Source organism: Cnephaeus nilssonii (assembly GCF_951640355.1).
Source record: "Cnephaeus nilssonii genome assembly, chromosome: 10".
In the NCBI taxonomy this organism is placed as follows: domain Eukaryota; kingdom Metazoa; phylum Chordata; class Mammalia; order Chiroptera; family Vespertilionidae; genus Cnephaeus; species Cnephaeus nilssonii.
Genome location: NC_137081.1, coordinates 19803874 through 19831262, shown reverse-complemented (window position 1 = coordinate 19831262; position 27389 = coordinate 19803874). Strand labels below are relative to the sequence as shown.

Below are 27389 nucleotides of genomic sequence, written 5' to 3'. Positions count from 1 at the left end.
GCTCTTAGCCCTGCCCACGTCCAAGGACCAGGGGACTCATCCACCCCAATTGGCCCTCCCTGGGAGCACTCAGAGGCTCCGCAGCCATGGCAGTGTGGGCTAAGGGCAAGAGCTGCCTGGCGGCCGGCTTGCTGCAGAATCAGGTGGCGATCGTCACCGGCGGGGGCACGGGCATCGGAAAGGCCATCGCGACCGAGCTCCTGCAGCTGGGTGCGTGAGTAGGACCCGGGGCCCGGGGTCTCTGGCGATGCCACCTGCTGGCAGGGGGCGCTAGGTCAGGTTGCGAAAGTGTGGCTTGCAAAGCAAGGAGGTACAGATGGGGGAGAAATTGTAACTTCTCTGGGTCCCAAGTAGGGAATAAGGAGACCTGTGGAAACATGTATGGAATTAATCATGGAAAACGAATCCTTTTCTGTAGTCTGCCTCATGAGGGGTTAGGACACAGGAGGACTTCATTTAACTTGAAAAGTTTGTAACATTGAGAGGCTCCCATCATCTGAGGTTTCATAACATTTACTGTAAGGAGTGAAGGGAGGACTTTATTTATTTATTTATTTATTTATTTATTTATTTATTTTTGCTAATCGTCACTCAAGGAAATTATCCGCCTTTGGAAATGTTAGAGAGAGTGGATGGGAGGGGGGAGACAGAGAAACACTGAGCTGAGAGAGACACATGGAGTGTCTGCCTCCTGCAGGAGCCCCAACCAGGGCTGGGGATGGAGCCTACAATGGAGGTAGGTGCCCTTGACTGGGATGGAACCTAGGACCCTTCAGTGCACCAGCGGAAGCTCTCTTCACTGAGCCAAATAAGCTAGGGCTACAGGGAGGACTTTGTCAGCACATGAACAAGGAAGTAAGGGAAACCACGAAGGAGAAAACTGATAAATCTATCCACATGAAAATGTAAATCGTCATTGAATTAAAAAAAACAATGTAAGGAAATATTAAAGGCATATGAAGAAAAATGCTTACAATATACAATAAATGTATGACATAAAGAGCTCTCACAAATACATAAGGAAAAGATCTAACACACTGCTAGAAAAACTGGCTAATGATATGGACCAGGTGAACCAAATGGAGGCAGGATAGGGCGAAGCCACCACCCGGGCTGTGGTGCAGCCAGGGGCACACTGACCCGCCCAGGCAGAGCTCCATGGAGCTACTGGTGCATCCCAGTCACAAACCACATGAAATTACATCTTCATAAAATTATCCTTAAAAGAAACTTCAAGTGTTCCTTGTGAAGAAAGAGAGTCTGGAATTTTCTGGAATAAAAGGAACTCAGAACTGAGTCAACATTTCCCTGGCCAGTAGAATGGGAAAACTGACACAGATAGCTGAAATACTGGTTGAGCAATTGACAGCCAGATATAGAAAGTCACCTCCTTAGAGATAACATCTAGGACTCAGTAGTATTGCAGCCCCAGGCCCAGAAAAGCAGCAAAACCAGGTGGGCAATGCCAGGATCAGGAGCAATGACTGAGGACCCCCTGCCCTGGCACTGACCAATCAGTAGAGACCAGGACCCTAAAAGAACACACCTGGAAAACTGATGAATATTCTGCTGAAACCCTCCCCTGAGGCCTCCCCTATGACTCCCACCCGAAAGAGAGAAAAAGCCTCAAGACAACCCTAGCTGGTTTGGCTCAGTGGATAGAGTGTAGGCCTTGGTCAGGGTGCATGCAAGAGGCAACCAATCCATGTGTCTCTCTCACATCGATGTTTCTCTATCTCTTCACCTCCCTTCCACTCTCTAATAATCAATGGAAAAATATGCTCAGGTGAGGATTAATTAAGAAAAAAAAAAAGGGCTCAAGACAAAGTACTCAGGGTGAGCTCTCCCTCAGAGGAGCATGAGCATGCCATTCCCTTCCTCCTTTTCTCCTCCCATCTAACTCTAAGTGACCCCAGGAGACTTGCAACCAGGGGAGCAATGGACAGTGGCAACACCTCCCAGGCTAACCCCCTGAACTTGTCTCCAAGGCACCCTTTTCTCCTCCTTTCCAGTGAGCTAGGGCAGCCCAGCGTGGGCTCTCCTGCTGCTTCTTCTATCCTAAGTCCTTCATTGTTTCACTGTTTGCAGCTTTAATAAGTACCCTCATAGTCACTTGGACTCATACTGTGAAATCTTTCCTCCACGAAGTCAAGAACTCACACACTACCAGCCCTCCCTGGGCAGACCCGCTCAGGACCAGGTCCCCGGTCCAGCCATGAAGAACTTTAAATAGGCAATAAGTACATGGGAAGCAATGAACTTTATTGGCAATAAAATGCAAAATAATAAGATCACATTGTTTTTCTAACAAAATTTTTAAGCATCGAAGAAAATAAAATGTTGGAGTGAAAAGGCTGGCAATAATGTAAATGATTAGAAGCCTCCTAAAGGGCAATTTGAAAAAAAGAATCCAGAAGCTTTAATAATATTCATGCTGTATGACCCGGTAACTTCTCTCTTAGGGATTTCCCTTAAGAAAATTATCAGAGACAAGCATAGATTTATGTACAAGGAAGTAGTGGTGAGTAGGGAAACATTCGTAATAACCTAAATATTCATTATAAGAGAAATAGATAAATCAGAAACAATGAAATACTATGTTGCTATTTAAACATCTTTTAAAAAAATTTAATTTATTTTTTAAATTTTTTATTGTTTAAAGTATTACATGTAGTAGTACATATATCTACTTTTTTCCCCCATTGACCTTCCCCCAGCCTCCTCTACCACCTGCCGCATGCCCTCATCCCCCCTCCACATTTAAACATCTTGCTATTGAATACTTTATGTAGAGAAATGCATACCTTCTAATTCAACAACAACAACAAAAAGCAGGATTCTAAACAAATATAACATTCTACATTGTTAATGAAAAATAGAGTATATATGCCAAAAAAGACTGGAAGTTTATAGTATTGTTAACAGCAACTACTTTTTCTGGAAATAATTTGAATTATGGGGGATTAAACTGCCATTTTTTAAAAAATCCTCTCCCAAGGATATGCTTATTGATTTTTTTAGAGAGAGGAAAAGGGGGGAGGGAGAGAGAGAAGGGAGAGAGAGAGAGAGAGCGAGAGAGAGAGCGCATAGGAGTGCAAAATATTTGATTCCTAGTCAGGGAGTGTATGGGAGGAAACCAATGGATATTTCTCTGACATTAATTTCTCTCTCTCTCTCTCTCTTCCTCCCTTCCCCCCTCCCTCTGTGTTCTTTTCTCCTCTCTCATCAATAAGGATGCCCACGGGTGAGGATTGAAAAAAAAAAAAAAAGAGTTGGAATATAAAAAGCAGGAGATGAAAATAACAAGTGGCTCAAATGGTCAATTGTTGAAATCAACCAAGATCTCTAAAACAGAGGAGCCTGAGTGAGGGGAGGTGACCTGGCTCTTTATCTTGTCTTCTGGCTGGCACTGTATTTATTTGAGACTAGAGGCCCAGTGCATGAAATTCGTACACTCGGGGAAGGGGGGGGGAGGGGGGCTGGGCTTCCTCAGCCTGGCCTGCACCCTCTGGCAGTCCAGGAGTCCTTGGGGAGCAGGGAGCGGGCCTAAGCTGTCAGGACATACTTAGTGCTGCTGCCAACTCCGCTGCCCTTGAGACTTGAGCCGGTCTTCTGGCTGAAAGGCTCACCCCTGTGGGAGCACACTGACCACTAGGGGGAAGCTTCTGCATTGAGCGTCTGGCCCCTGGTGATTAGTGTGCATCATAGCAACCAGTTCTGCAGTTCAGGTGACTTGCATATTAGCCTTTTATTAGATAGGATAGCCTTCTTTGAATTGGATGCCTTGACAATCAAAGCTTAAATTAGGCATTTACATTACAAAACAAGAAACAAACAAAAGCCTGTGGGGTTTACACCAAATCTATTACTAACACCAGGGACCTAGAAAATACTTAATAAATGTCATACTTTGATTTGAAGATTAAAAGGAATCAGTGTCAGCCCAAGTAGGAAAGCAATTGCCTGATGTAGAAATAACTCCTTATCTGCAAGTTAGTTCTCTATCTTGTATCTAAACAAGTTTAGCTTTCTGAATTTCTCTAGCTACTCATACAAACAAACCAAGTTTATTCAAATTATTTAGTGTAGGATTTGGAGAAGAATTATATTTAATACATTTCTAGTTTATTATAAGGTAATATAAGTACACTGTAATAAATTCAAGTAGTATTGAAGTATATAAAAGGAGAAAATTAGTTTCCCCATTTTTCTCTTATTCTAAATCTCCTTGGAGATTTTTCTATGAATCTACCCAAATGCCCACATATACACACACATATGTAATATGTTACTTTCAAAACTGGGACCACAGTATTTTTACTGCTCTATAATTTTTTTTATTCCTGGCTAGTACATATGGTAATATCTCATTCTTTTCAAAGTTACATCATATTCCATAGAATGGGTGTTCAATAATTTATTTAACCATTCCTTTCATGGAAATTTGGATTTCTAGTGTTTTGCCCAGCATTGAAGTTTGTTTTTTGTTTTTTTTCTTGTATTACCTTTGCACACTAGTTCAAGTTTGGATCCCAAACCCAGGTTTGACTGCCTGCTGCTTGAAAGCCAATTCTCTAGAGCAGTGGTTCTCAACCTTTCTAATGCCACGACCCTTTAATACAGTTCCTCATGTTGTGGTGATCCCCAACCATAAAATTATTTTCGTTGCTACTTCATAACTGTAAATATCTATAAAAAATGTGTTAAATATAATTGTAATGTAAATATCTGTGTTTTCCAATCATCTTAGACCCTGCTGTACAGCCTAAGACCGTCAGAAAACACAGATATTTACATTATGATTCATAACAGTAGCAAAATTACAGTTATGAGGTAGCAACGAAAATAATTTTATGGTTGGGGGTCACCACAACATGAAGAACTGTATTAAAGGGTCAAGGCATTAGAAAGATTGAGAACCACTGCCCTAGAGACAGGTGCTGATGGAAGGAAAGCAAGAAAGAGCCTGCACCTTGAGAAGATGGGGGACTCTCATCACAAATACCATCTTAGCAACTCAGTGCAGGCAGAGGTTTTTATGGGCAGGGAAGGGGAAGACAGAACAAAGGTGACAAGAGTGGTTGTGGATCTCTTTGAAGGTGCTGTGTGGTAGTTGGCACAGTCTGCTCCAATAATGATCTTGGAGCCAGTCAAGTGATGATCTGGAAGGTAAGCAAATCTGGAGCCAAAATGCCTGAAGCCTGGACTTAGCTTTCTTTGAGGTTAGCACCTAGAATCCTTTAAGCAAACAGGCAGTTTATCAGCAGCTACCTGTGAGTTTACAAGTCATCATTTACCAAAACAATGTGAAAAGAATGGTGGGGTGGGTTACCATTTGTATGTGGTGACAAACTCTATCAGTTAAAGTAAATAACTTTTTAAAATTGTGTTTCAGTAGAGCTCTACTTTTATTGCATAACTTTGCTGAAGCATTCAGGGCTCAGATAATAGGTAGTGTTAATTTAGAAAATGTTTGATTTGATAATTCATGTGAAAAATCCTACTTATACTCTCATTCTATGTCTTTTTTTTGTTTGTTTTTTGTTAATCCTTACCCGAGGATATTTTTCCATTGATTTTTAGGGTGAGTGGATGAAAGAGGGAAAGATAGAAACATCAATGTGAGAGAAACATATCTATTGGTTGCCTCCTGCACAAGGCCCCTACCAGGGGTCCGGGCCAGGGAGGATTTTGTAACCCAGGTAAGTGCCCTTGACCAGAATGGAACCCAGGACCCTTTTGTATTCAGGTTGACGTTCTATCCACTGTGCTAACCAGCTAGGGGAAACTGTATGTCTTTGTTTGCGGCATTGGACAAAGTCAGGCATTAATCACTTTAGTATCCTGAGTTATTGTTGTTTTGTTGTTGCTGTGTTGTTGTTTTTGTTGTTGTTATTTTTTAAAGATGCTCAATTTCTTAATATGGATTTAGGAAGAGTTACAGATATGAGTGTTTGTTTTTTCATCCTCACATAAGGATATGTTCATTGATTTGATAGTAATCCAGTTCCTGTTATTCCATCTTGACCAGAAGCAGAAGTCCCAGTTCATCGTTTTTATGGGAACACATGAAATATTTGGTAAACATTATTATTTGTGGGATTTTGCCAACCAATGAAAGCATATTTACTTGTCCTTTGGCTGTTTCATTCCTCAGGTTGTAATGTGGTTATTTCATCCCGTAAGTTTGGTGTATTAAAATCTACTGCAGATGAAATGAAGACCACCCTGCCTCTTACCCACCAGTCTCAAGTCACTCCCATAAAATGCAACATCCGTAAGGAAGAGGAGGTACTGCCACTATGTCCATGTCATTTATTCGTTTTTCATCTATAGCAGTGGTTCCTAAACTTGAGTGTGCTTCAGGTTTTCTCATGTTACCTGCCTCAGATGAGGTTCAGGAGAAGCAGAGCCTGTGAAGGAGGTTCTTCGCTAATGATCTATTGAGTAAGTTGCCTCAGGAGAAGGAGAGAGGAAGGGAAGCAAAATTATACATGTAACTTTATGATGTGTGGACATTGTGGTGAGAGATTGTAAGCTCTCCTGGAGCAAACCATCCACCTGAGTAGTAAATTAGGTCATTAACCAGTTTACTTTTAATGTTTTTCTTCAGGTAAATAATTTGGTCAAATCCACCTTAGATATTTATGGTAAGATCGATTTCTTGGTAAACAATGGAGGAGGCCAGTTCACGGCTCCCGCTGACCACATCAGTGCAAGGGGATGGCATGCTGTGATTGAAACCAACCTGACAGGCACCTTCTATATGTGCAAAGCAGGCAAGTGTGATCACTAACCCCAATATTCAAGGTGTCTTTGTTTAAAGATCATAGAGAATCCTGAAAGAGAAACTGTTAGGGGCTCAGAAAGCTCCAGTTGTCAACATTCACTGCCCTGATTTACTCACACACAGGATTGTAAATTGCTACATTTCTGGCTAGTAATTTGGCAGTATTTATAAAATATGGAGATCTTTTGATCTTATAATTTTATTTTCATGAATTTCCCATGAGAAAATTATTAAGGATCTGTCCAAAGAGATAACTAGAGTTGTTTATAAAATTAAATAAAACTCTCACATTTACTTTGTTTTTAAGAAATAAATCTGTTATAAGGAACTGATAAGCCAGTAAGGTTCTTGGGAGAATACCAGACAGAGTCCACATCCTTTAGACTAACAACTAATGAGCATGGCATTGTCTTTAGATTGTAGGTTATATTTCAATCATTAAAATGTCATACTACCCAAAGCAATCTATAGATTTAATGTAATTTCTATTAAAATACCAATGGCATATTTCACAGAACTATAATCTAAAATTTATGTGGACCAACAAAGGACCCCTAATACACAGTGATCTTGAGAAAAAAGAGAACAAAGTTGGAGGTTTTACACTACCTGATATCAAACTATACTACAAGTCTATAATAATCAAAACAGCATGGTACTAGTATAAAAAGAGACACATAGATCAATGGAACAGAATAGAGAGCCCAGAAATAAACCCATACTTATATGGATCGTTAGTATATGACAAAGGAGGCAGGAACATACAATGGGGTAAAGATAGTCTATACAATAATGTATGTTGGGAAAATTGAACAGCTACAAGACAAAACATGAAACTAGATCACCTTTTTACACCATATACAAGAATAAACTTGTAAGTGGATTAAAGACTTATATGTATGGCTCAAAACCATAAAAATCCTCGAATTAAACATAGGTAGTGAAATCTCTGGCATGCCTCTTGGCCATATTTTTTTGTGATATATCTTCTTGGGTAAGGGAAACAAAGAAAAAAGAAACAAAGTGTATATGGAAATGCAAAGGATGCAGAATAGCCAAAAGAATTTTACAAAAGAAGAATTTTGGAGGACTTATGTTTCTTGATTTCAAAACACCGTGGTACTGGCATAAGGATAGATGTATAGATAAGTGAAAAAGTATTGAGAGTCCAGAAATAAAACTCTATCTGTGGTCAATTGATTTTTGTCAAAGGTGCCAACAATTCTATGGGGAAATGATAGTCTTTTCAACAAATGGTACTGGGACAGTTGGATCTCCATATACAAAAAGACCCTTACCTCACACTATAAATAAAAGTTAACTAATAGTCCAAAATGGATCATGGAAAAAGTAAAATTCTGAAACTTTTAGAAGTAAACAAAGCAGAAAATCTTTTTGATCTTAGGTTAGGCAAAGAGTCCTTGGAACCACCACCAAAATTCCCATTTGTCCATAAAATATAAAATTGATAAACTAGACTTGAAATTAAACATGTTTATGCTTCAAAAGACACCATTAAGAATGTGAAAAGATAAGCCACAGACTGGGAGACAATTTTCCAAATCACATATCTGATAAAGAACTTGTATCCAGAATATATGAAGAACTTTTATAATTTGATAATAAGAAAGCACCCCAATTAAAAAGTGGAAAAAAAAAGATTGGAGTAGATATTTCATCAAAAAAAGATATAAAGAAAGCTAATAAACGCATTAGAAGATGCTCAGCACCATGGGTCACTAAGGACATGGAAGTCAAAACCTCAGTTAGGTACCACCTCATTTCCACTAGAATGGCTGTAATCAGCAAGTCAGACAATAATAGTGTGGAAGAACTGGCATCCTCATGCATTTGTGGTAGGAATATAACATAGTGGAGACACTTAAAAAGTCTGGCAGTTCCCTGAAAAGCTAAATATAGAGTTACCATATGAATGCGATTTTACCCTTAACATGAGAGGAACAAAAGCATGTGTCTACATGAAGACATGTTCATAATCACCCCAAAGTGGAAATAATCCAAATGTTCATCAACTGGTGAATGGATAAATATAATATGGCGTATCCATACAATGGAGTACTATTCAACAACAAAAAGGAGCTATTAATATGTGTTACAACGTGGATGAACCTCACAAACATTCTAAGTAGCCAGACATAAAAAGTCCACATACTGTGTGGACTTTGATTCCATTGATGTGAAATATTCAGAAGAGTGGAATCTATAGAAACAGAAAATGAATGAGCATTTGCCCAGGGATGGATTTGGCTGCAAATGGGCACAGAGGAACTTTTTGGGGTGATGGAAATGTTCTAAAACTGTATTGTGTTGATATTTGCACAACTAGCATATATTTTTGAAGGATTTTATTGATTTGTAGAGAGAGAGGAAGGGAGAGAGAGAAAGAGGAACATCAATGTAAGAGTGGAACATCGATGGGCTGCCTCCTGCACACTCCCTACCAGGGATTGAGCCCGCAACCCGGGCATATGCCCTGACCACTATGGAACCAGCAACCTTTTGGTGCACAGGACGACACTCCAACAAACTGAGCCACACTGGCCAGGGCAACTATGTATACATTTAAAAAATTATTAAATTGTACTGATAAAGTAGATGGCTTTTATGATGTGTAAATTATACCTCAGCCAGGCTTAAAAAGAAAAGAAATATAAATATGGATTTAAAACATACCACAAAAGGAACATGCTGGAACAGGGGACCAGAGAAGGGCCAGCACACTGTTTAATATGACTGTCATCTGTCTGTTTCCTTCAGTTTACAGCTCTTGGATGAGAGAGCATGGAGGATCCATTATCAATATCACTTTTCCTACTGAAAATGGATTTCCGGGATTTGCGTAAGCATTTTTATATTTTTTTTTCCTATGTGTCAAAGGTTCAGAAATAGCCAAAGTAAAACAAACAAACAAACAAAAAATCACTGAAATCGTAATCAGTTAAAAAATTTACTGTGCACACACCAAATTTACTATGCACACACCAAAAAGACTTGTAACCCTGAAATTATCAACTTGTATTTCCTCATAATAAAAAAGTTTTCAATGTTCCTCTTAAGTCCCTGTGAAGTGGGGGAATCTTATGTGGGCCTACACAGTGAGATTTGACAATCAGACAGCTGTGGTTTGGCTCTAATATGGGAGGACCCAATTCTTTCCCATTTTACAGACAGACTCACACACACAGTTTCATGACAAGAGTGTTCTTGTGGGGTTCTGACAGGCCATTGACACACCTGTCAGTTTAGTTAATGAGAGAAATATTCAACAAAAGCTAATTATACTGTTTACATTTTTGTCTTTTAAAGCCATAGTGCAGCTGCCAGAGAAGGTGTTTACAACCTCACCAAAACCTTGGCTTTGGAATGGGCCAGCAGTGGAGTTAGGATCAACTGTGTTGCCCCTGTAGGTAAATGTTCTATATGAACAAGTTGTGCTCTTCTGATTCCATTTATGTTGTTGATAGAGGTATTGTCACTGTCTGTATACTAGGAAAGATTGGCTTTTGAAAATGGATGTGTATATTCTTGAATTTACCAATATTCTTTGGTTAGATTGTTAAGGTTAAATTAAGCCAATGATTCTCAATCCTGTCTGTATATTAGAATTATCAGTGAAATGATTAACCTTTTGCACTCGGATGTCGAGTGTGACTCGACATGGTTAGCATTGGTAGCAGCTCGATGAAAAAAGCAAGCGAGTGCAAAGGGTTAAAAAATAGTTATACATAAGCTTGGCTCCAAACTGTGGAATCCAAGCATCAGTATTTTTAAAAACCTCCCAAGAGACTCAAATGCACTGTGAAGGTTGAAAAATCGCTACTTTAAAGAATGAATTTTTCTGGATTGTTTTGTTATTTCTTGGTTTATTATTAATCTTCTGTTAAGAGAGAGAGAAACTTAAAGTCAAAGTTTTAGGAGGAAACTCCCAGTTAAAGAGCAACTAGAAGTAAAGAGAAAATTTCTCTGAAACCTAATGTAAATGATGGGGGGAAATCACAATATGTTCAACTTTAAAAACTATCATTTTTGTGTGAAGTAAGATATAGCTTAATCTTCCTTGAGTATTACACGTTGGCCATGTACTGAGACATTAAATGAAACATTTCACTCATCCTGTAAAAGTCAGCTCAAATGCTCTTCTCTGTGATGTTTCCTGGTCATTGCTAAAATATAGGAATCGTTTCTCAATCTGAAACTGTAATATCTGTGGATATTATCTGTAACTCTATCTTTATACTACCTATAGATATTGTTATTCATGCTACTCAGTGCATGAACTGACTTGTTGACGTTAGTAGAAAATCTCCTATTTAACAAATTGCAGGCTCCTAGCCAGAAACTTCATTTCCCTTTAGTCCTTCATAGCTGAGCTTACCTTACTCAAATTACATGCAAATATTTATAAAATAAATTAAATATTAGTCCCATTCTTAATGTAGCTACCTTGCATAACTGGCCTCCCAAAGTGCATTTCTTGAAAACCTTTAGTGGATTATTAGTGTGATAAGCACCTTATTAAAGTCATGTTTTTCCTCCTGAGACATTTTTAGGTTTAAGGTCTAAAACTTCATACTTCTAGGGAGATGTACAGTGTGCCATACAGCACTGGGCAGGGCAGCCCCAGCAGCACCCGTTGCCCCCAGCCCAACCCAAGCCCAGCCCCAGCCCACCAGCCAACAACAAGCTGTCCAGCCTTCCCCTCAGCAAGATGTATGCAACCAGTATGGCAATACTTATCCTACCACTGCCACTGCTGCTACTGAGCACCGGCCAGAAAGTGGCCCCCAGAACCAGTTTCCATTCCAGTTTGGCCGAGACCGTGTCTCAGCACCCCCTGGCTCCAGTGCCCAGCAGATCATGCCACCACAAAGGATGGGTGGCCCCATACAGGCATCTGCTGAGGTTGCTCAGCAAAGCACCACGTGGCAAGAGCATAATGACATGACCTACAATTACGCCAACAGGCAGAGCACGGGCTCTGCCTATCTTGACATGAACCGAACAGATGAAATGCTGCATACGGATCAGAGGGCCAACCATGAAGGCTCATGGCCTTCCCATGGCACATGCCAGCCTCCATATGGTCCCTCTGCCCCCTTGCCCCCCATGACAAGGCCCCCTCTTTCCAACTACCAGCCCCCACCAAGCATGCAGAACCACATTCCTCAGGTATCCAGCCCTGCTCCCCTGCCCCGGCCAATGGAGAACCGCACCTCTCCTAGCAAGTCTCCATTCCTGCACTCTGGGATGAAGATGCAAAAGGCAGGGCCCCCCCCGTACCTGCCTCTCACATAGCACCTGCCCCTGTGCAGCCCCCCATGATTTGGCGGGACATCACCTTCCCACCTGGCTCTGTTGAAGCCACACAGCCTGTTTTGAAGCAGAGGAGGCGACTCACCATGAAAGACATGGGAACTCCAGAGGCATGGCGGGTAATGATGTCCCTCAAGTCTGGGCTGCTGGCAGAGAGCACATGGGCATTAGACACCATTAACATCCTGCTGTATGATGACAATAGCATCATGACCTTTAACCTCAGTCAGCTCCCAGGGTTGCTAGAGCTCCTTGTGGAATATTTCCGACTTTTCCTGATTGAGATCTTTGGCATTTTAAAGCAATATGAGGTGGGTGACCCAGGGCAGAGAACACTACTGGACCCTGGGAGATGCAGCAAGGTGTCTAGTCCAGTCCCTGTGGAGAGGGAGGAGGAGGAAGACCTTCTAGGTCCTAATCTAGAAGAGAAAGAAGAAGAGGAAGTAGTTGAAAATGATGAGGAGATGGCCTTTTCAAGCAACGACAAGGCAGCCTCAGAGAATAGTGAGGAGAAACTAATCAGTAAGTTTGACAAGCTTCCAGTAAAGATCGTGCAGAAGAATGACCCGCTTGTGGTGAACTGCTCAGATAAGCTTGGGCGTGTGCAGGAGTTTGACAGTGGCCTGCTGCACTGGCGGATTGGTGCGGGGGACACCACTGAGCATCTCCAGACCCACTTTGAGAGCAAGACAGAGCTGCTGCCGACCCGGCCTCATGTGCCCTGCCTACCAGTCACCCGGAAGCATGTCACAGCAGCAGAGGGTACATCAGGGACAACAGAACAGAAGGGCCCCCCACCTGATGGCGCTCCAGAAAAACGGATCACAGCCACTATGGATGACATGTTGTCCACCCGATCTAGCACGTTGACTGAGGAGGGAGCTAAAAGTGCAGTGGCTCCCAAGGAGAGCAGCAAGTTTCCATTTGGCATCAGCCCAGCACAGAGCCACCGGAACATCAAGATCCTAGAGGATGAACCCCACAGTAAAGATGGGACCCCACTGTGAACCCTTCTGGACTGGCAGGATTCCCTTGCCAAGCGCTGCGTCTGTGTCTCCAATACCATCCAAAGCCTGTCATTTGTGCCAGGTAACGACTTTGAGATGTCCAAACACCCAGGGCTGCTGCTGATCCTGGGCAAGCTGATCCTTCTACACCATAAGCATCCAGAACGGAAGCAGGCACCACTAACTTAGGAGAAGGAGGAGGACCAAGAGGTGAGATGCAACAAAGTAGAGTGGTGGTGGGACTGCTTGGGGATGCTCCGGGCAAACACCTTGGCCACACTAGCCAACATCTCGGGGCAGTTGGACCTCTCCCCGTACCCTGAGGGCATTTGCCTGCCTGTCCTGGATGGACTCCTACACCGGGCAGTCTGCCCCTCAGCTGAAGCCCAGGACCTTTTCTCCACCCTGGGCCCCAGTGCCGTCCTCTCCCCCCAGAGACTGGTCTTGGAAACTCTCAGCAAACTCAGCATCCAGGACAACAATGTGGACCTGATCCTGGCCACGCCCCCCTTCAGCCGCCTGGAGAAGTTGTATAGCACCATGGTGCGCTTCCTCAGTGACAGAAAGAACCCAGTGTGCCGGGAGATGGCCTTGGTACTGCTGGCCAACCTGGCGCAGGGAGACAGCCTGGCAGCCCGTGCCATCGCCGTGCAGAAGGGCAGCATCGGCAACCTCCTGGGCTTCCTGGAGGACAGCCTTGCTGCCACGGAGTTCCAGCAGAGCCAGGCGAGCCTGCTCCACATGCAGAAACCCCCCCCCTGCCCCCCCCCCCCCCGCCCCGCATTTGAGCCAACTAGTGTGGACATGATGCGGCGGGCTGCCCGTGCTCTGCTGGCCCTGGCCAAGGTGGATGAGAACCACTCAGAGTTCACGCTGATGAGTCACGGCTGTTGGACATCTCCGTCTCACCATGGATGAACTCATTGGTTTCACAAGTCATTTGTGATGTACTGTTTTTGATCGGCCAGTCATGACAGCCGTGGGACACCTCCCTCCCTGTGTGCGTGTGCGTGTGTGGAGAACTTAGAAACTGATTATTGCCCCTTATTTATGCAAAACCACCTCAGAATCCAGTTTACCCTGTGCTGTCCAGCTTTTCCCTTGGGGAAAAAAGTCTCCTATTTCTCTTTCTTCCCAGTTCTCCTCACCTTTCTACCTTTCTGTTCCTTGTCCTCACTCCCTCAGGACCCTACCCTATTTGAAAAGACAAAGCTCTGCCTACATAGAAGACTTTTTTATTTTAACCAAAGTTACTGTTGTTTACAGTGAGTTTGGGGGAAAATAATAAAATAAAAATGGCTTTCCAGGTCCTTGCATCAATGGGATGCCACATTTCATAACTGTTTTTAATGATAAAAAAAAGGAAAAAAATACCAAAAAACCCCTCTGAAGGACAAAAAAGGTGACTGCTGAACTGTGTGTGGTTTATTGTTGTACATTCACAATCTTGCAGAAGCCGAGAAGTTCGAAGTTGTGGACAGACCCTGTTCACTGGAGAGGCCTGTGCAGTAGAGTGTAGATCCTTTCATGTACTGTACTGTACACCTGATACTGTAAACATACTGTAATAATAATGTCTCATATGGAAACAAGAGAAAAAACCGCTGGGTCAGCAGCAAGCTGTAGTTTTTAAAAATGTTTTCAGTTAAACGTTGAGGAGGAAAAAAAAAGGCTTTTCCCCCAAAGTATCATGTGTGAACCTACAACACCCTGACCTCTTTCTCTCCTCCTCGATTGTATGAATAACCCCAAGATCACCTCTTAGAACTGGTTTTAACCTTTAGCTGCAGCCACTGTGCTGCCACGTGTGTATATATATGACGTTGTACATTGCACATACCCTTGGGTCCCCACAGTTTGGTCCCCCTCCCAGCTACCCCTTAATAGTATGACGAGTTAACAAGTTGGTGACCTGCACAAAGCGAGACACAGCTATTTAATCTCTTGCCAGACATAGCCCCTCTTGGCGAGATGCTGTACAGGTCTCTGTAAAAAGTCCTTGCTGTCTCAGCAGCCAATCAACTTATAGTTTATTTTTTTCTGTTTCTTTTTTGTTTTGTTTTTTTCTAATCGAGGTGTGAAAAAGTTCTAGGTTCAGTTGAAGTTCCTGATGAAGAAACACAATTGAGATTTTTTTCAGTGATAAAATCTGCATATATGTATTTCAAACAAGGTAGCTAAAACTTGATGTAAATTCCTCCTTTTTTCCTTTTTTTGGCTTAATGAATATCATTTATTCAGTATGAAATCTTTATAGTATATGTTCCACGTGTTAAGAATAAATGTACATTAAATCTTGGTAAAAAACAAACAAACAAACTTAATACTTCTAAAAGATGTCATCCTCTTTAAACAAAAGGTTGCAAATTTTTTAATGGGAAACTAGTATATCATCCCCCTATCATTTGGAGTAATACCACACAATTTCCTCATCTTTTACACCTCATGTTCCTCTTCTCCTCCCTATAATCTCTGTTGTAGTTTTGACCAGTAACAAATAGCTTTATCCTGTGTTATACAGGCTTTGAGTACTTTTCCTGGCTTTATAAATCCATGAAAGCTATATAGGAGAATTCTTAAACAATTACATTTTTCGTGTCTTTATATTAGATTCACATGCCTTATTTGTGATTTTACTTTAGGTGAAATCCATGACAATATTGCATTTTCTAAGTCTCGCATAACCATAGCTCAGTCTTGTGTTGTGAAACAGAGAAGCCCAGTGGAAGATAAAATAGACTCCCCTGTCTCATGGTTTGTCCCATTTAAGAGCCCACTAATCTGCTCATATAATTATGCTTTCAGAAACCAAGTCTTTTATGAAAAAATCCAGGGCTTAACTGGTTATTAACAAAGGTGAAGTCACAAAAATGAGCATTCAAATAATTCATTGTAGTAGTCAAACACTATTAAATTTTCTCAATATTAGCAATGTTACCTTTTCTATTACACTGAAGCCACTTAAGTTTTGGTATTGGTCGATAGACTTTCTTGATGTCTTTACAATTAAAATTTAATCTTATATACTTTTCCTTTTTCCTATTTTATATCTAAACATAGGGAATCATTTATTCCCAGACTGCTTATGACAACTATGGTGATTTGGCAAAAGACTTATTTTGGGGGTCCTATCAGAAAATTCCAGCTAAAAGACTTGGATTTCCTGAGGAGGTAAGGTTTATTTCTAACACTGATTAGAATGACTTTATTTCATACTTTGGAACTTAGTAACATTTTGTTGTCTTTTTTACATAGTGTGGTGGGCTGATAGAGATGATAGCTCCCTCTGCCACCAAACCATTTCCCTGGACTTTCTGGATCTGGGGGAATATCCTGGTTCTGCTTTTGTAACCGGACAACCAAGGAGTCCGAGCTACCTGTCACTCCTTCAGCCAATTAAGCAGAGTCAGGGTTGAATCAGATATGAGCGTTTATGCCAATAATGCTGGCTGTATGGGAAAGGGGCAGGTCATCACAAAAGTCTGCTCTGACCCCCTCACCAGTTGGCTGGTTATATACACACGAGGGAGAAGATAGCTACGTGCAGCTGCAAGCTACAAGTGTAACGTGGAAAGGGAGGGTAGTATCTGCAGTCCGGCCTTCAGGAGCTCCAAGTCCGATAACAAGGTGGCTAATCTTCTATGATGTTACAAACAGCTCAGCCTGTTCCTGGGACCTGAGAATGGTCAGTTCCTGAGATAAACTCCCGGAGGGGGTCAGGGTCCAGGCACAGCAACCAAATCAAAGCACGCCCTGTCCTTGGTCTGTTCTCAAAATGTATTTCTTTTCTGAGTAATAGACCCATTGAGGCATCTTATCTTTTTACAGCCTTGTTTCACCCTCCAGTTTCCGAGGATCTGCAAGAAAACGACTAATCTATAGTTAGTGAGGTGAATAATTATTAGACAACTGTCGCTCTATTCTTATTACATGTCCTTCCCCACGATCACTTGGAATGCTCACAGCAGTCGTTTATTTTTTCTCTCATAAATTTTTATTGATTTCAGAGAGGAAGGGAGAGGGAGGGAGAGATAGAAACATCAATGATGAGGGAGAATCACTGATGGGCTGCCTCCTGCACACCCCACACTAGGGATCGAGCTCACAACCTGGGTATGTGCCCTTGACCAAATCAAACCTGGGACCTTTGCCTCTAACCACTAAGGCAAACCAGCGAGGGTGCGCATAGCAGTCTTTATTCAGGAGGATATGCCGTGTGAATTAAAAAGAGTGTGTTTTTATTGTTTCATTGCACTTTTTCAACTACGTTATTTTATCACGTGGCAGGACCCTATGCAAGTCAGACTATTATGACTCCATACACAACTTTTGTAAGGTGGTCAGATTTAAGTATGAAAAAATTAATAGCTTTCATAAATGTTAGCTATATCAATCTTAAAATGTAATGAAAAAAAGTTATCGTTTTCATAAGAATAATAAAAACTAGAATACCTGGAGTCTACTTAGCTCTGAACAAAAAACATTTTATTACTAAAGACCAGAATAGAGAGACATGTCATCTTCCTCAATGGAGAGAATCAATGTTATTGAAATCAGGTTTTTCTAAATTAATGTATAAATTTAATATATTTTTTGGAATTTAACACTCTGATTCTGAAGTTTGTTTAGAAAAATATTTATGCAAAAAAAGCCAAAAATGTGTTGAAAAAGAATAATGGGGGGACTTGATCTTCCTGACATCAAAACATACTGTAGTGCAATACTTATTTACAACATCTGGTGCTGGTACTGGAATAGGTTAAAATTAGTGGAATATAATGGACTCTTGTATCAGTACCATGTATCTGTGGGAGTTTATAGGATAAAAGCAGCATTTCAGGTCTGTGGGGAAAGAACAGATCATTCAGCAAAAGTTTTGCAGCAATGCGCTGTTCATTTAGAAATAAATTAGACCCCTCTCTCACATCACATATATACAAAATAATTTTTAGATATATTGAAGTGCTAAATATAACAGCAAAAGCATAACATTCTTGAAGAAAATGTGTTTTAATTCCTAGAACTACCTTTCATTATCAGTTTGATGTATATATTTCCAGAAATTTACTATGCACATGCAAAAATATCCATATTTATATACCTTTTAAAAAACAAAAACAACAAGGGATCCTACTCTGTTCTTTTCTTCAGTTTGCGTTTAGTCCTCAGCTCGACACTCAACCACTGAATCATGGCAGCAATACTATTTTAAATGAAAAATAACTATATTTTCAAAAACAAAAGAAAACATTTTTTTCACATTTATACAAATATCTTTAATGTATGGCTTACTAGAATACAGCTGGACTTTCATATCTGCCTCGGCATCCAATCTGTTGCAATACATTGTTTTGGTTAAAGCGTATGAAGAAAATCTGGCCTCTTACACATGGACAGTTGGAAACAAGGCACATTTATTAATATTAGCATTTTCAGATAATTGTGAATATTCTTCTTTACTATTCAAAAAGTGGCAGTTTTTATTTTAATTCATTATTTTTTAAATTAAAAATGGTTTTATCGGTTTTGGAGAGGAAGGGAGAGGAGAAATAGAAACAGTGATCAACCACCTCCTGCACTTCCCCTGCAGGAGATCGAGCCCACAACCTGTGTATGTGTCCTGAGTGGGAATTGCATGGTGACTTTCTGGTTCATGGGTCGATGTTCAAGGCAAGTTGTCATTGATTAAACAGGGTAAACCGAGTCTGGTGGTTAACATTACCATGGCTCAGATCTCTCTACCCTCTCCCAATAATGTGGGAACTTATAAATTATTGATTCTAAAATAAATATAGCTCGGCTGGTGTGCTTCAGTTGTTGAGCATCGACCCAGGAACCAAGAAGTCACAGTTTGATTCCTGGTCAGGGCACATGCCTGGTTTGCAGGCTCGATCCCCGGTAGGGGGTATACAGGAGGCAGCTGATCATTGATGTTTCTTTCCCATTAATGTTTCTAGCTCTCTATCCCTTTCTCTTCCTCTGTCTCTCTCTCTCTCTGTCTCTCTCTCTCTCTAAGAAATATCAATAAAATGAATATAAAAACAGAAATAACAATAGTCACATATGTAATCTTAAGCTTCTTGAGCCACACCGACCTGGCAAAAAGGGGCAGTTTTTAAAGGTGAGTTGCAGTGTGGAACCTGGAACCATGTCAGTGAACTTTTTGTACTCTGTTACATTAAAATCTATTGGTCTTCCTTGCAATTATTCTGGGTCTCTGACCCAAAAATGATTTTTAACATCAGTCATTAATCTTTTGGAAAATATTGCTTCACTAAGTTATGCATATTTTCTAAATGTTGACACACAATTCTAAGTGTTGACGTACATTAACAAAATTCCAATTTTCACCTGAAAGCTCAAATCTTACCATTGGTAACAGATACTGTCAGTCATTTCCCTTTGAAGTGACAGTCTCACTGTGTTCATTTTTGAAAAATGTCTGCCCAGTATCCAAGATCATTAACTGCACTTTGCTCTTTCAAATAAAAAATGGTGTTTCTTGGAAAATGTGACTATTTCAGCTCACAACTCAACTGCACATTCTTTTCCTTGAGGCAACCATTTTACTTCTATATGCAGCAGAGCTTAATGTGTAATTCCTCTTTCATCATGCAGGATATCAAAATGGTGTAGGCTCAGTGGTCGAGATTAATAATTTTTCCTGCTTCACCAAGGACATTCTAACGTGAACCAGGCTGCCCCCCACCACCATAAAGTACTTGCCGGTGAAGGATATAATGACTACTGGTATAAGGATCACTAGGTCAGTTTTGTGTTCCTGCCATGACTCATGCTGAGGCTCCAGCAGTCTTTCCCACCATTGCTTTGGCACCATTAGCACAAATGTCAACAAAGTGAAAAATGCAAAAAAGACGTAGTATTATTTTGAAAGTAGTTTTGACCTTGCCAATCCCCTTAGGTATACCCAGGGTTTTGCTGATCATGCTTAAACTAACAATGTACCAGGTGTACCGGTTAATAATGCGGATTTTTTTCAATAGATGGAGTTACACATATGTTGATATATATGCGATTTGATAATGTATGCTACTTTGTTGTATTGACAACAAGCTTCAAAACTTCATATGTCAAATTTGCTGAAGGTGTTAACATCATAGATATTTTTACACTTAAAAATGTCGAATTTCGTGCCAAAAAAAGAGCATTTGTAGGAAGTTTTATTTCATTACTTTATTTTGAAGAAAAGTGCTGCTGAAAGTTATCGTATACTTCAGGAAGCTTAAGGTGAACATGCTCCATCTCAAGATACTTGTAAACGCTGGTTTAAATGCTTTAAAAGTGATGATTTCTATGTGAAAGACAAAGAACGCCCAGGTCAATTTGAACCATGCTTTGGTCATAAAACGACCAGAATGGGTCAGAAGACAAGGCAAAGTAATTTTGCTTCATGATAACGCACCATCACACACTTCAAAACCAGTTAAAGACACGTTAAAAGATCTTGCCTGGGAAGTATTAACCCACCCACCGTATTTACCGGACCTTGCTCATTCAGATTACTTGTTCCAATCGATGCCACATGCACTTTCTGAGCAGCACTTCAAAACATATGAAGAAGTGGAAAATATGGTCTCTGAATGGTTTGCCTCAAAACAAGACAAGTTCTACTGGGACGGTATCCACAAATTACCTGAAAGATGTGGGGAATGTGTAGCTAGGGATGGACATTACTTTGAAGAAAGCACTTTTGATGTTTCTCTTGAAATTATCATGTTTTCTTTGATTATAAAATCCCCATTATTAACCGGTACACCTGGTAGATCAAGCCTGTCAATCTCGTGGCCTGCGGGCCACATGCCTCGTTTATTTGTCCCGTGTTAGCCTTTGAGTTTGACATGCCTGAAGTAGATGTTACCTTCAAAAGGTTTGGTTGTGAAGAGAAGCAGAGATGATGGTGGCTATCGTGAGATGCAGAATAAGGAGAGACTTTTGGCTTCTGCTTGATTGTGTCCTAGCATCCCTAGCTCATGTTTCCAAGATATTCTGTTTGCTTCAGTTAATCATCAATGTTCCGTTTTGGGCAGAATTTTCACACAAGGCCATTGGCCCAACTGCTTAACACTGAGTTGCCTTCCTTTAATTGATGGTCCCTGGGGTAATCAGGGGGTCAGAATGTAGTTGTCGTTTCAAAAGGAACTGCCTTGACCTCTCCTGGTGTCTGTCAGTATCTCTCAGAAAGGGAATGCAGCACATGGCAGGCCTTCAATTGGCTTCTGAGATCCTGCACACTCATTTTAACAAATTAAGCAACTAAGGGCCAATGGGGTTCAGTAATCAGCTAATGCCATTCGGAGATCATGGTGCTGACATTCTAACCCAAGCCTATTTAAAGGTTTCCTGATGTGATCTTTGATAAACAGAGCTGAACATAAACAGGTAACTGAGCTAAAAAAGGTGTTGGCCACATAAAGTTGATGCAAGTTGCTAGTCTCTATTCGTGTTTTTTGATTGATAAAACCATAGTGAATGGCTTACTACATTAAGTCCATCCATCAAATGGATTCCATAAAAATGAAAGTTAAGAAGACTTCATCTGAAAATAAAACAATAGTGCCTAGTTAATTTGGTAAATATCAGAATTTCATTAGTTCAATTTAGCTCCATGTTGAGTTCCAGGTAAAAAGTAAAGCAGGCACCATGAATAGTTACATGTCTTTTACCTAGCAGATGGCTTCCATTCAATTCAGGATTATTTAATGGTGGGCAAAGACTGGATTAGGAACTAGGTAATGCAACATCCCCGCCTTTAGGGGAAAGAGAGGCATAAAGATTTCTTCATTCCGTATATATTTATTAAGTGCTTATTTTATGCAAAACACTGTCAAAGGTCATAGTTATATGTGTGAAAGGGTTGTTCTGTGGCTAGATTTAGAAAGGAGCTTATTGAAGAGAGTCTTCCTAACTGGCTGACTTTTAGAATCCAGGAGCTTTCATTGATTGGTTGACTAACAAAACATGTTCACAAGGCAAGTTGTCATTGATTAAACAGGGTAAACCGAGTCTGGTGGTTAACATTACCATGGCTCAGATCTCTCTACCCTCTCCCAATAATGTGGGAACTTATAAATTATTGATTCTAAAATAAATATAGCTCTGCTGGTGTGCTTCAATTGTTGGGCATCGACCCAGGAACCAAGAGGTCACAGTTTGATTCCTGGTCAGGGCACATGCCTGGTTTGCAGGCTTGATCCCCAGTAGGGGGTATACAGGAGGCAGCTGATCATTGATGTTTCTTTCTCATCAATGTTTTTAGCTCTCTATCCCTTTCTCTTCTTTTGTCTCTCTCTCTCTCTCTAAAAAATATCAATAAAATGAATATAAAAACAGAAATAAAAATAGTCACATATGTAATCTTAAGCTTCCTAGTAGCCACATTAAAAAAGTTAAAAATAAGTGAACTTAGTTTTGACAATATATTTATTTAATCCAATATATTTAAAACATCATCACTTCAACATATAATCAATATAAAAATGATTAATGATATCTTTTACATTCTTCTTTTCATACCAAGTCTTCAAAATCTCTTGTGTGTTTTACACTTACAGCACATCTCAATTCAGACTAACCATGTGGAAAGTGCTTTGGTAGTGTCATATGGCTAGTGGCCTCCCTTTTATACAGTTCAGTTTTATTGTAGCTGCTGGGGACACAAGGATGGAGAAAACGCTATGCCTGGCCTCCAGGATCTCAGAGGCTCAAAACACCATAGCCACATGGCTACAGTGCTAAGTACAGGACCAGGACTAGAGTGAGGCAAACAAGCTGTGGACACAAATTTAAGAACATGCTCACCCTCAGGGTTGTGCAAGTATAGGGTCTGCTGCAAGACTAAGCACCTCCTTCAATGCTGCACCCTAAACTCCTTAGTAGCCTCACCCAAGTTCCAGCCCTGCTTGGGAGCCTGATAAAATGGTAGATTCTGGGGCCCCAACCCCAGAGCTTACATTGCAGAAGCTCTCATGTAGGGTCTAGGCATCTGGAGTTTCAATAAGCATCCCTAAGCATTCCAGTGCAGGTGCCTAAAATCACCCTTTGAGGAACTTGGCCTGTGCCAACAGCCTCCCACGAGAGTGCCTTTACATCATGTGGAGCGATTTCTCTCTTTCTCTCTGGTTTTTGGGATAGATGTTGCTGAACTCATCAGTGAACTAGCTGAATTTTTAGAGGATTCTGAAGTGTTTTTCGCAGAAAGCTTCTATAGTCTGAGTTGCTGGGCTTTTGGCCTGCAGGACCATAGACTAAACCGACAGGCATGCCATGTTATTGTTCAAAGGCACATTGACTATTTCAGGGACACAAATATAAAAGGCACGTGGGAGTGACGAGAAGTATGGTTGTGGTGGGCAATGAAAGGTGTAGAAGGAGCTGAGTTGTTTGAAATGGAAAAGAGCCCAAATTGAGCCCTGTGTTTACTTTGCCTTCTTCACGTTGTGTAGCTTATTTGATGCCTTCAAAGGCTCTGTCCTATCTTGCTGTCTTCACCGTAATCTCTTACCTGATTTGCATGATGCTCAAATAAAAAAAGGCCGCTGTCTATGTTCTGCCCACTTATGGTGAACATACACCTTGGAATTCATGTTGTAGTCGTGTGCTCTGAGATGCGTTCAGGTTTGGGAAGCAGGCAAAGAGGAGACTCATCAGCTTTTCTGTAAGCCTGTGTGTGTTTCCATTTCCAGATTTCCCCCTTGGTATGCTTCCTGCTATCTCCAGCAGCTTCCTTCATCACCGGACAGTTGGTGGACGTGGATGGGGGCCAGTCTCTCTATAATCACATGTTTGATGTACCAGGTGAGCAGTCAGGCAATGAGTAGTCACTACCCTTTTCGTGTTCATAGTTTCAACATGTCTTAAGTAATTAAGAGATGGGAGTTTTCTCTTTAGCACATCAAAATGTGCAATTTGTTTATATTCATGATATGATTTTTAAAGGAAATATTCCTCATCATAGAAAAATATCTAAATATATTTATTTATAGAATTTAGCTTTATATGTATTTTAAAATGTTTTTTTTTCTGTGTGTGTAAGTTGGTAGAATTTGAACCTTGAAAAATATTCTCAATATGATTATATATGTTCAGGGAAGAGATAGAAAAATGGCAAGAAGATGCCATATTATTTTTTAGATCAAATTCCTCTTAATTCCTCCAGTAAGTTGCTTGTATATCTGAGCAGAAGAATCAGACATGTTAGGTGAAGATGGGTTATGGTGCTGTTTTACACTATCTTTGGGATATATATAAATGAAACCATATGAATTTACTGTATTCATTTTTGATGTATAAAACAGTAGTTTTGTAAAGCTCAACCAAATGTAGATATTACACAGAAGTGTGTGTGTGTGTGTGTGTGTGTGTGTGTGTGTGTGTGTGTGATGACTAGTCCAGAGATTGAAAGGGTCCTAAAAAAATCATTCCAATATCCTAATTTTGCAAATGACAAAACAAATTTATAGAAATTAAAAGGCACATTCAAGCTAACCACTCCCAAAATATAGAAAAAGATATAAAATTCAAATGTATTCAAACTGTTGCTCAAGATAGTTGACTAAGTGTCTACTAGCAAATTAAAATGTGGATTTGTCTTTGAGTTTCATATCAGGGACCCAGGCTCAACCTACCTTTTCATGTGTTAACAGTCTGATCAAGAGTAAAGACCTTTGTATTGATAAATGATTAGTATGGAACTATAATATTACTTATTATTTTCCCCTCCCATATATATTTCTTTACACATAGCATCAATGGTAATGGACATAAGATACTTTGGTTTTAAGAGTCTCAGTTATGAACACAGAAATGCCTACATGGTATGTGGGATTGTTTTCTGATAGTATTTAAAGTAGCAAGAGTGGGAGAGAATCTTTCCACTTCCCTCACCAGAGTTGAGTCAGTAGTATTTGTTCAGGTGAATTGCACTGTTTTTCTTTTATAAAGTGCAAGAACTCCAGGTGGCTGCTTCTCCAGGCCCCAGTGTAATGATTTTCTTTTGTAATTCTAACACTGTTTTTATCATTACAAAAACATGTTTTAGGACTTAATAAAATATATTCTTTTATTTATTTCATGGAGGAAGGGAGAGGGCGAGTGAGACAGAAACATCAATGATGAGAGAGAATCATTGATCAGCTATATCCTGCATGCCCCCCCATGGGGATCGAGCCTACAACCCTGGGCATGTGCCCTGACCAGGAATGGAACTGTGACCTCCTGGTTCATCGGTCCATGCTGAACCATTGAGCGACACAGGCTGAGCCATTTTTTAGGTGTTTAAGTAAAGCAGTCACATCTATTTTTAAAGAAAATACTCCCCCCAAATTATGAGTAGTAATACTTAGCCTTTCCTTGTAGTGTTTTCTTTACGATTGCCAGCCCTGGTGAGAATGCCTGTGATGGAAAGCTGACTATACCCTTATTAGCTACATTACCTAGGGAAAATTAATTTCTGTAAGCCTTCACATCCATCAGTTGGGTTCACTTATGCAGGCGTCCTCAAACTACGGCCCGTGGGCCACATGCGGGTGTTTTTGCCGTTTTGTTGTTTTACTTCAAAATAAGATATGTGCAGTGTGCATAGGAATTTGTTCATAGTTTTTTTTAAAACTATAGTCCGGCCCTCCAACGGTCTGAGGGACAGTGAACTGCCCCCTGTTTAAAAAGTTTGAGAACCCCTGACTTATAGTATTAATTTTGTAAGCTGTTGGGAGGATCAAGTTAGATAATGCACATTTAAAGTCCTGGGTGAGATGGGATGCTTTCAGGTGCAACTCAAACTGGTTTGAGCCAAAAAAAGAATTTGTTGCCTTGAATAACTGAAAAGCAGGTGAGACGTGTCTCAGCAGCTCAGTAGTCTCACCAAGGACATTTTTTTCCCCTCTTACTTATGTTTTTCCTTCTATGATGTTGTCTTTAAGACTAACACTCCTGGTTGCAGGATGGCTGCCTGCTGCTCCTATAACTTCATGCTTCTTTTTTCACATCCATCTGGACAGAGAGAGAGGGGAGAGGGGAATGACTTTCTTTCAACATTTCTAACAAAATTCTGAGATCCAATCTGCTTTGGACCAGTTTATGCAAATGACCATACCCAGCCAATAACCACTGTCAGGGCAATGGAGTGCATTGGTTGACTTAGATCAGTCAGTCATCAGTCAGTGTTCTAAGTGTGGTCACTTCCTCAGAACCTCTTGGAATTGTAAGTGTAAACAGGCTACTAGAAAGAGAAGATGAGGGACTGGATACTGGGGAGGCAGCTAAATGTGCCTACTACAAAGTAAGCACATTGTTTTAAAATCATCATCATTAAGGAAGTAATATTTATTGAATGTCTGCAGTATGCCAAGTGCTGTACATAGGGTGTCACATTTAATTCTCACAACTTGAAAAGATAGATGTGGTTATCCCCTTTAATAGATGAGAAAACCGAGTTTCTGAAAGAGTAACTTCTCCCAATTCTAAAAATCTAGTAAGTGGCAGAGCTGGGACTCAAACCCAGGATTTTCTCAAAACCTGTGCTCCTTGTCCTAATAATTTCTTTTTTCTTTCTGCAAAAAGGGGTGAACCAGGGAAAATAACAAGAGGGTTTGGTGGAAACTGGGAGGACTTGTAAGGTTAATAGATTTGCAAGTGACATGAGGTTTTCCACTTACTTAACAGATCATGACAACTGGCCGGAGGGAACAGGGGACTTTTCTGTTGTCAAAAGGATGAAAGAGTCTTTAAAGCTTAAAGCCAATCTCTAAACTAAAGAAAGAAGGAGGTGTCTTTTTTCCCAGAATGCCTTAACATCTTAAGAATGCATTTTTGTACTTAATAGGAGCATGTAATTTGTATAGAAAAATCACTTTGTGTTTGTTTTTAATGTTTTCAATTTTGGCTATGCAAAACTATTCCTGACATAAATGCATTTTTAAGTACCAACTAATACTATTTAACCTGTAGTTTTTTTTTAAATTAAGAATGGAAATTAACATACTTTATGATTATACTTTTAATTCCAAGAAAGGTATTTAAAGAGTGGAATACTTTCTAATTAATAATAGAGATATCATTTTCTTCTAAAAGGTTTAATTGTAATAAATCTAAATTGCAACACCACTGTGATTCCAACAACTGGAGTTATATAGTTACTCGTTTTACCTGGCAAACACTTTTGGACCAATAAAGCTTTATGGTAACTATTGATGTGTGATTTGTTTTCATGAAGTCGAATTTCTATAAACCTTCTTAACACA

At 40.3% G+C, this 27389-nt stretch overlaps 2 protein-coding genes across 2 annotated transcripts; both read left to right on the top strand.

The window, feature by feature from the left end:
- Positions 1–44: 44 nt before the first annotated feature.
- On the top strand, positions 45–27308 carry LOC307106265 (peroxisomal trans-2-enoyl-CoA reductase-like). The gene is made up of 8 exons (XM_079782601.1): positions 45–210; positions 6158–6291; positions 6614–6779; positions 9569–9650; positions 10118–10214; positions 16192–16302; positions 23835–23946; positions 26812–27308. The coding sequence occupies exons 1-8, from the start codon at positions 87–89 to the stop codon at positions 26895–26897; spliced, it is 912 nt and encodes a 303-aa protein (XP_079638727.1). The 5' UTR covers positions 45–86; the 3' UTR covers positions 26898–27308.
- On the top strand, positions 11395–14341 carry LOC307106263 (AT-rich interactive domain-containing protein 1A-like; the record flags this gene model as incomplete). The annotated part of the gene is given in 6 exon segments (XM_079782599.1): positions 11395–11463; positions 11465–12079; positions 12082–13128; positions 13132–13317; positions 13321–14005; positions 14008–14341. Coding segments are annotated over 6 exon segments (2700 nt in total). The 3' UTR covers positions 14106–14341.
- Positions 27309–27389: the final 81 nt, after the last annotated feature.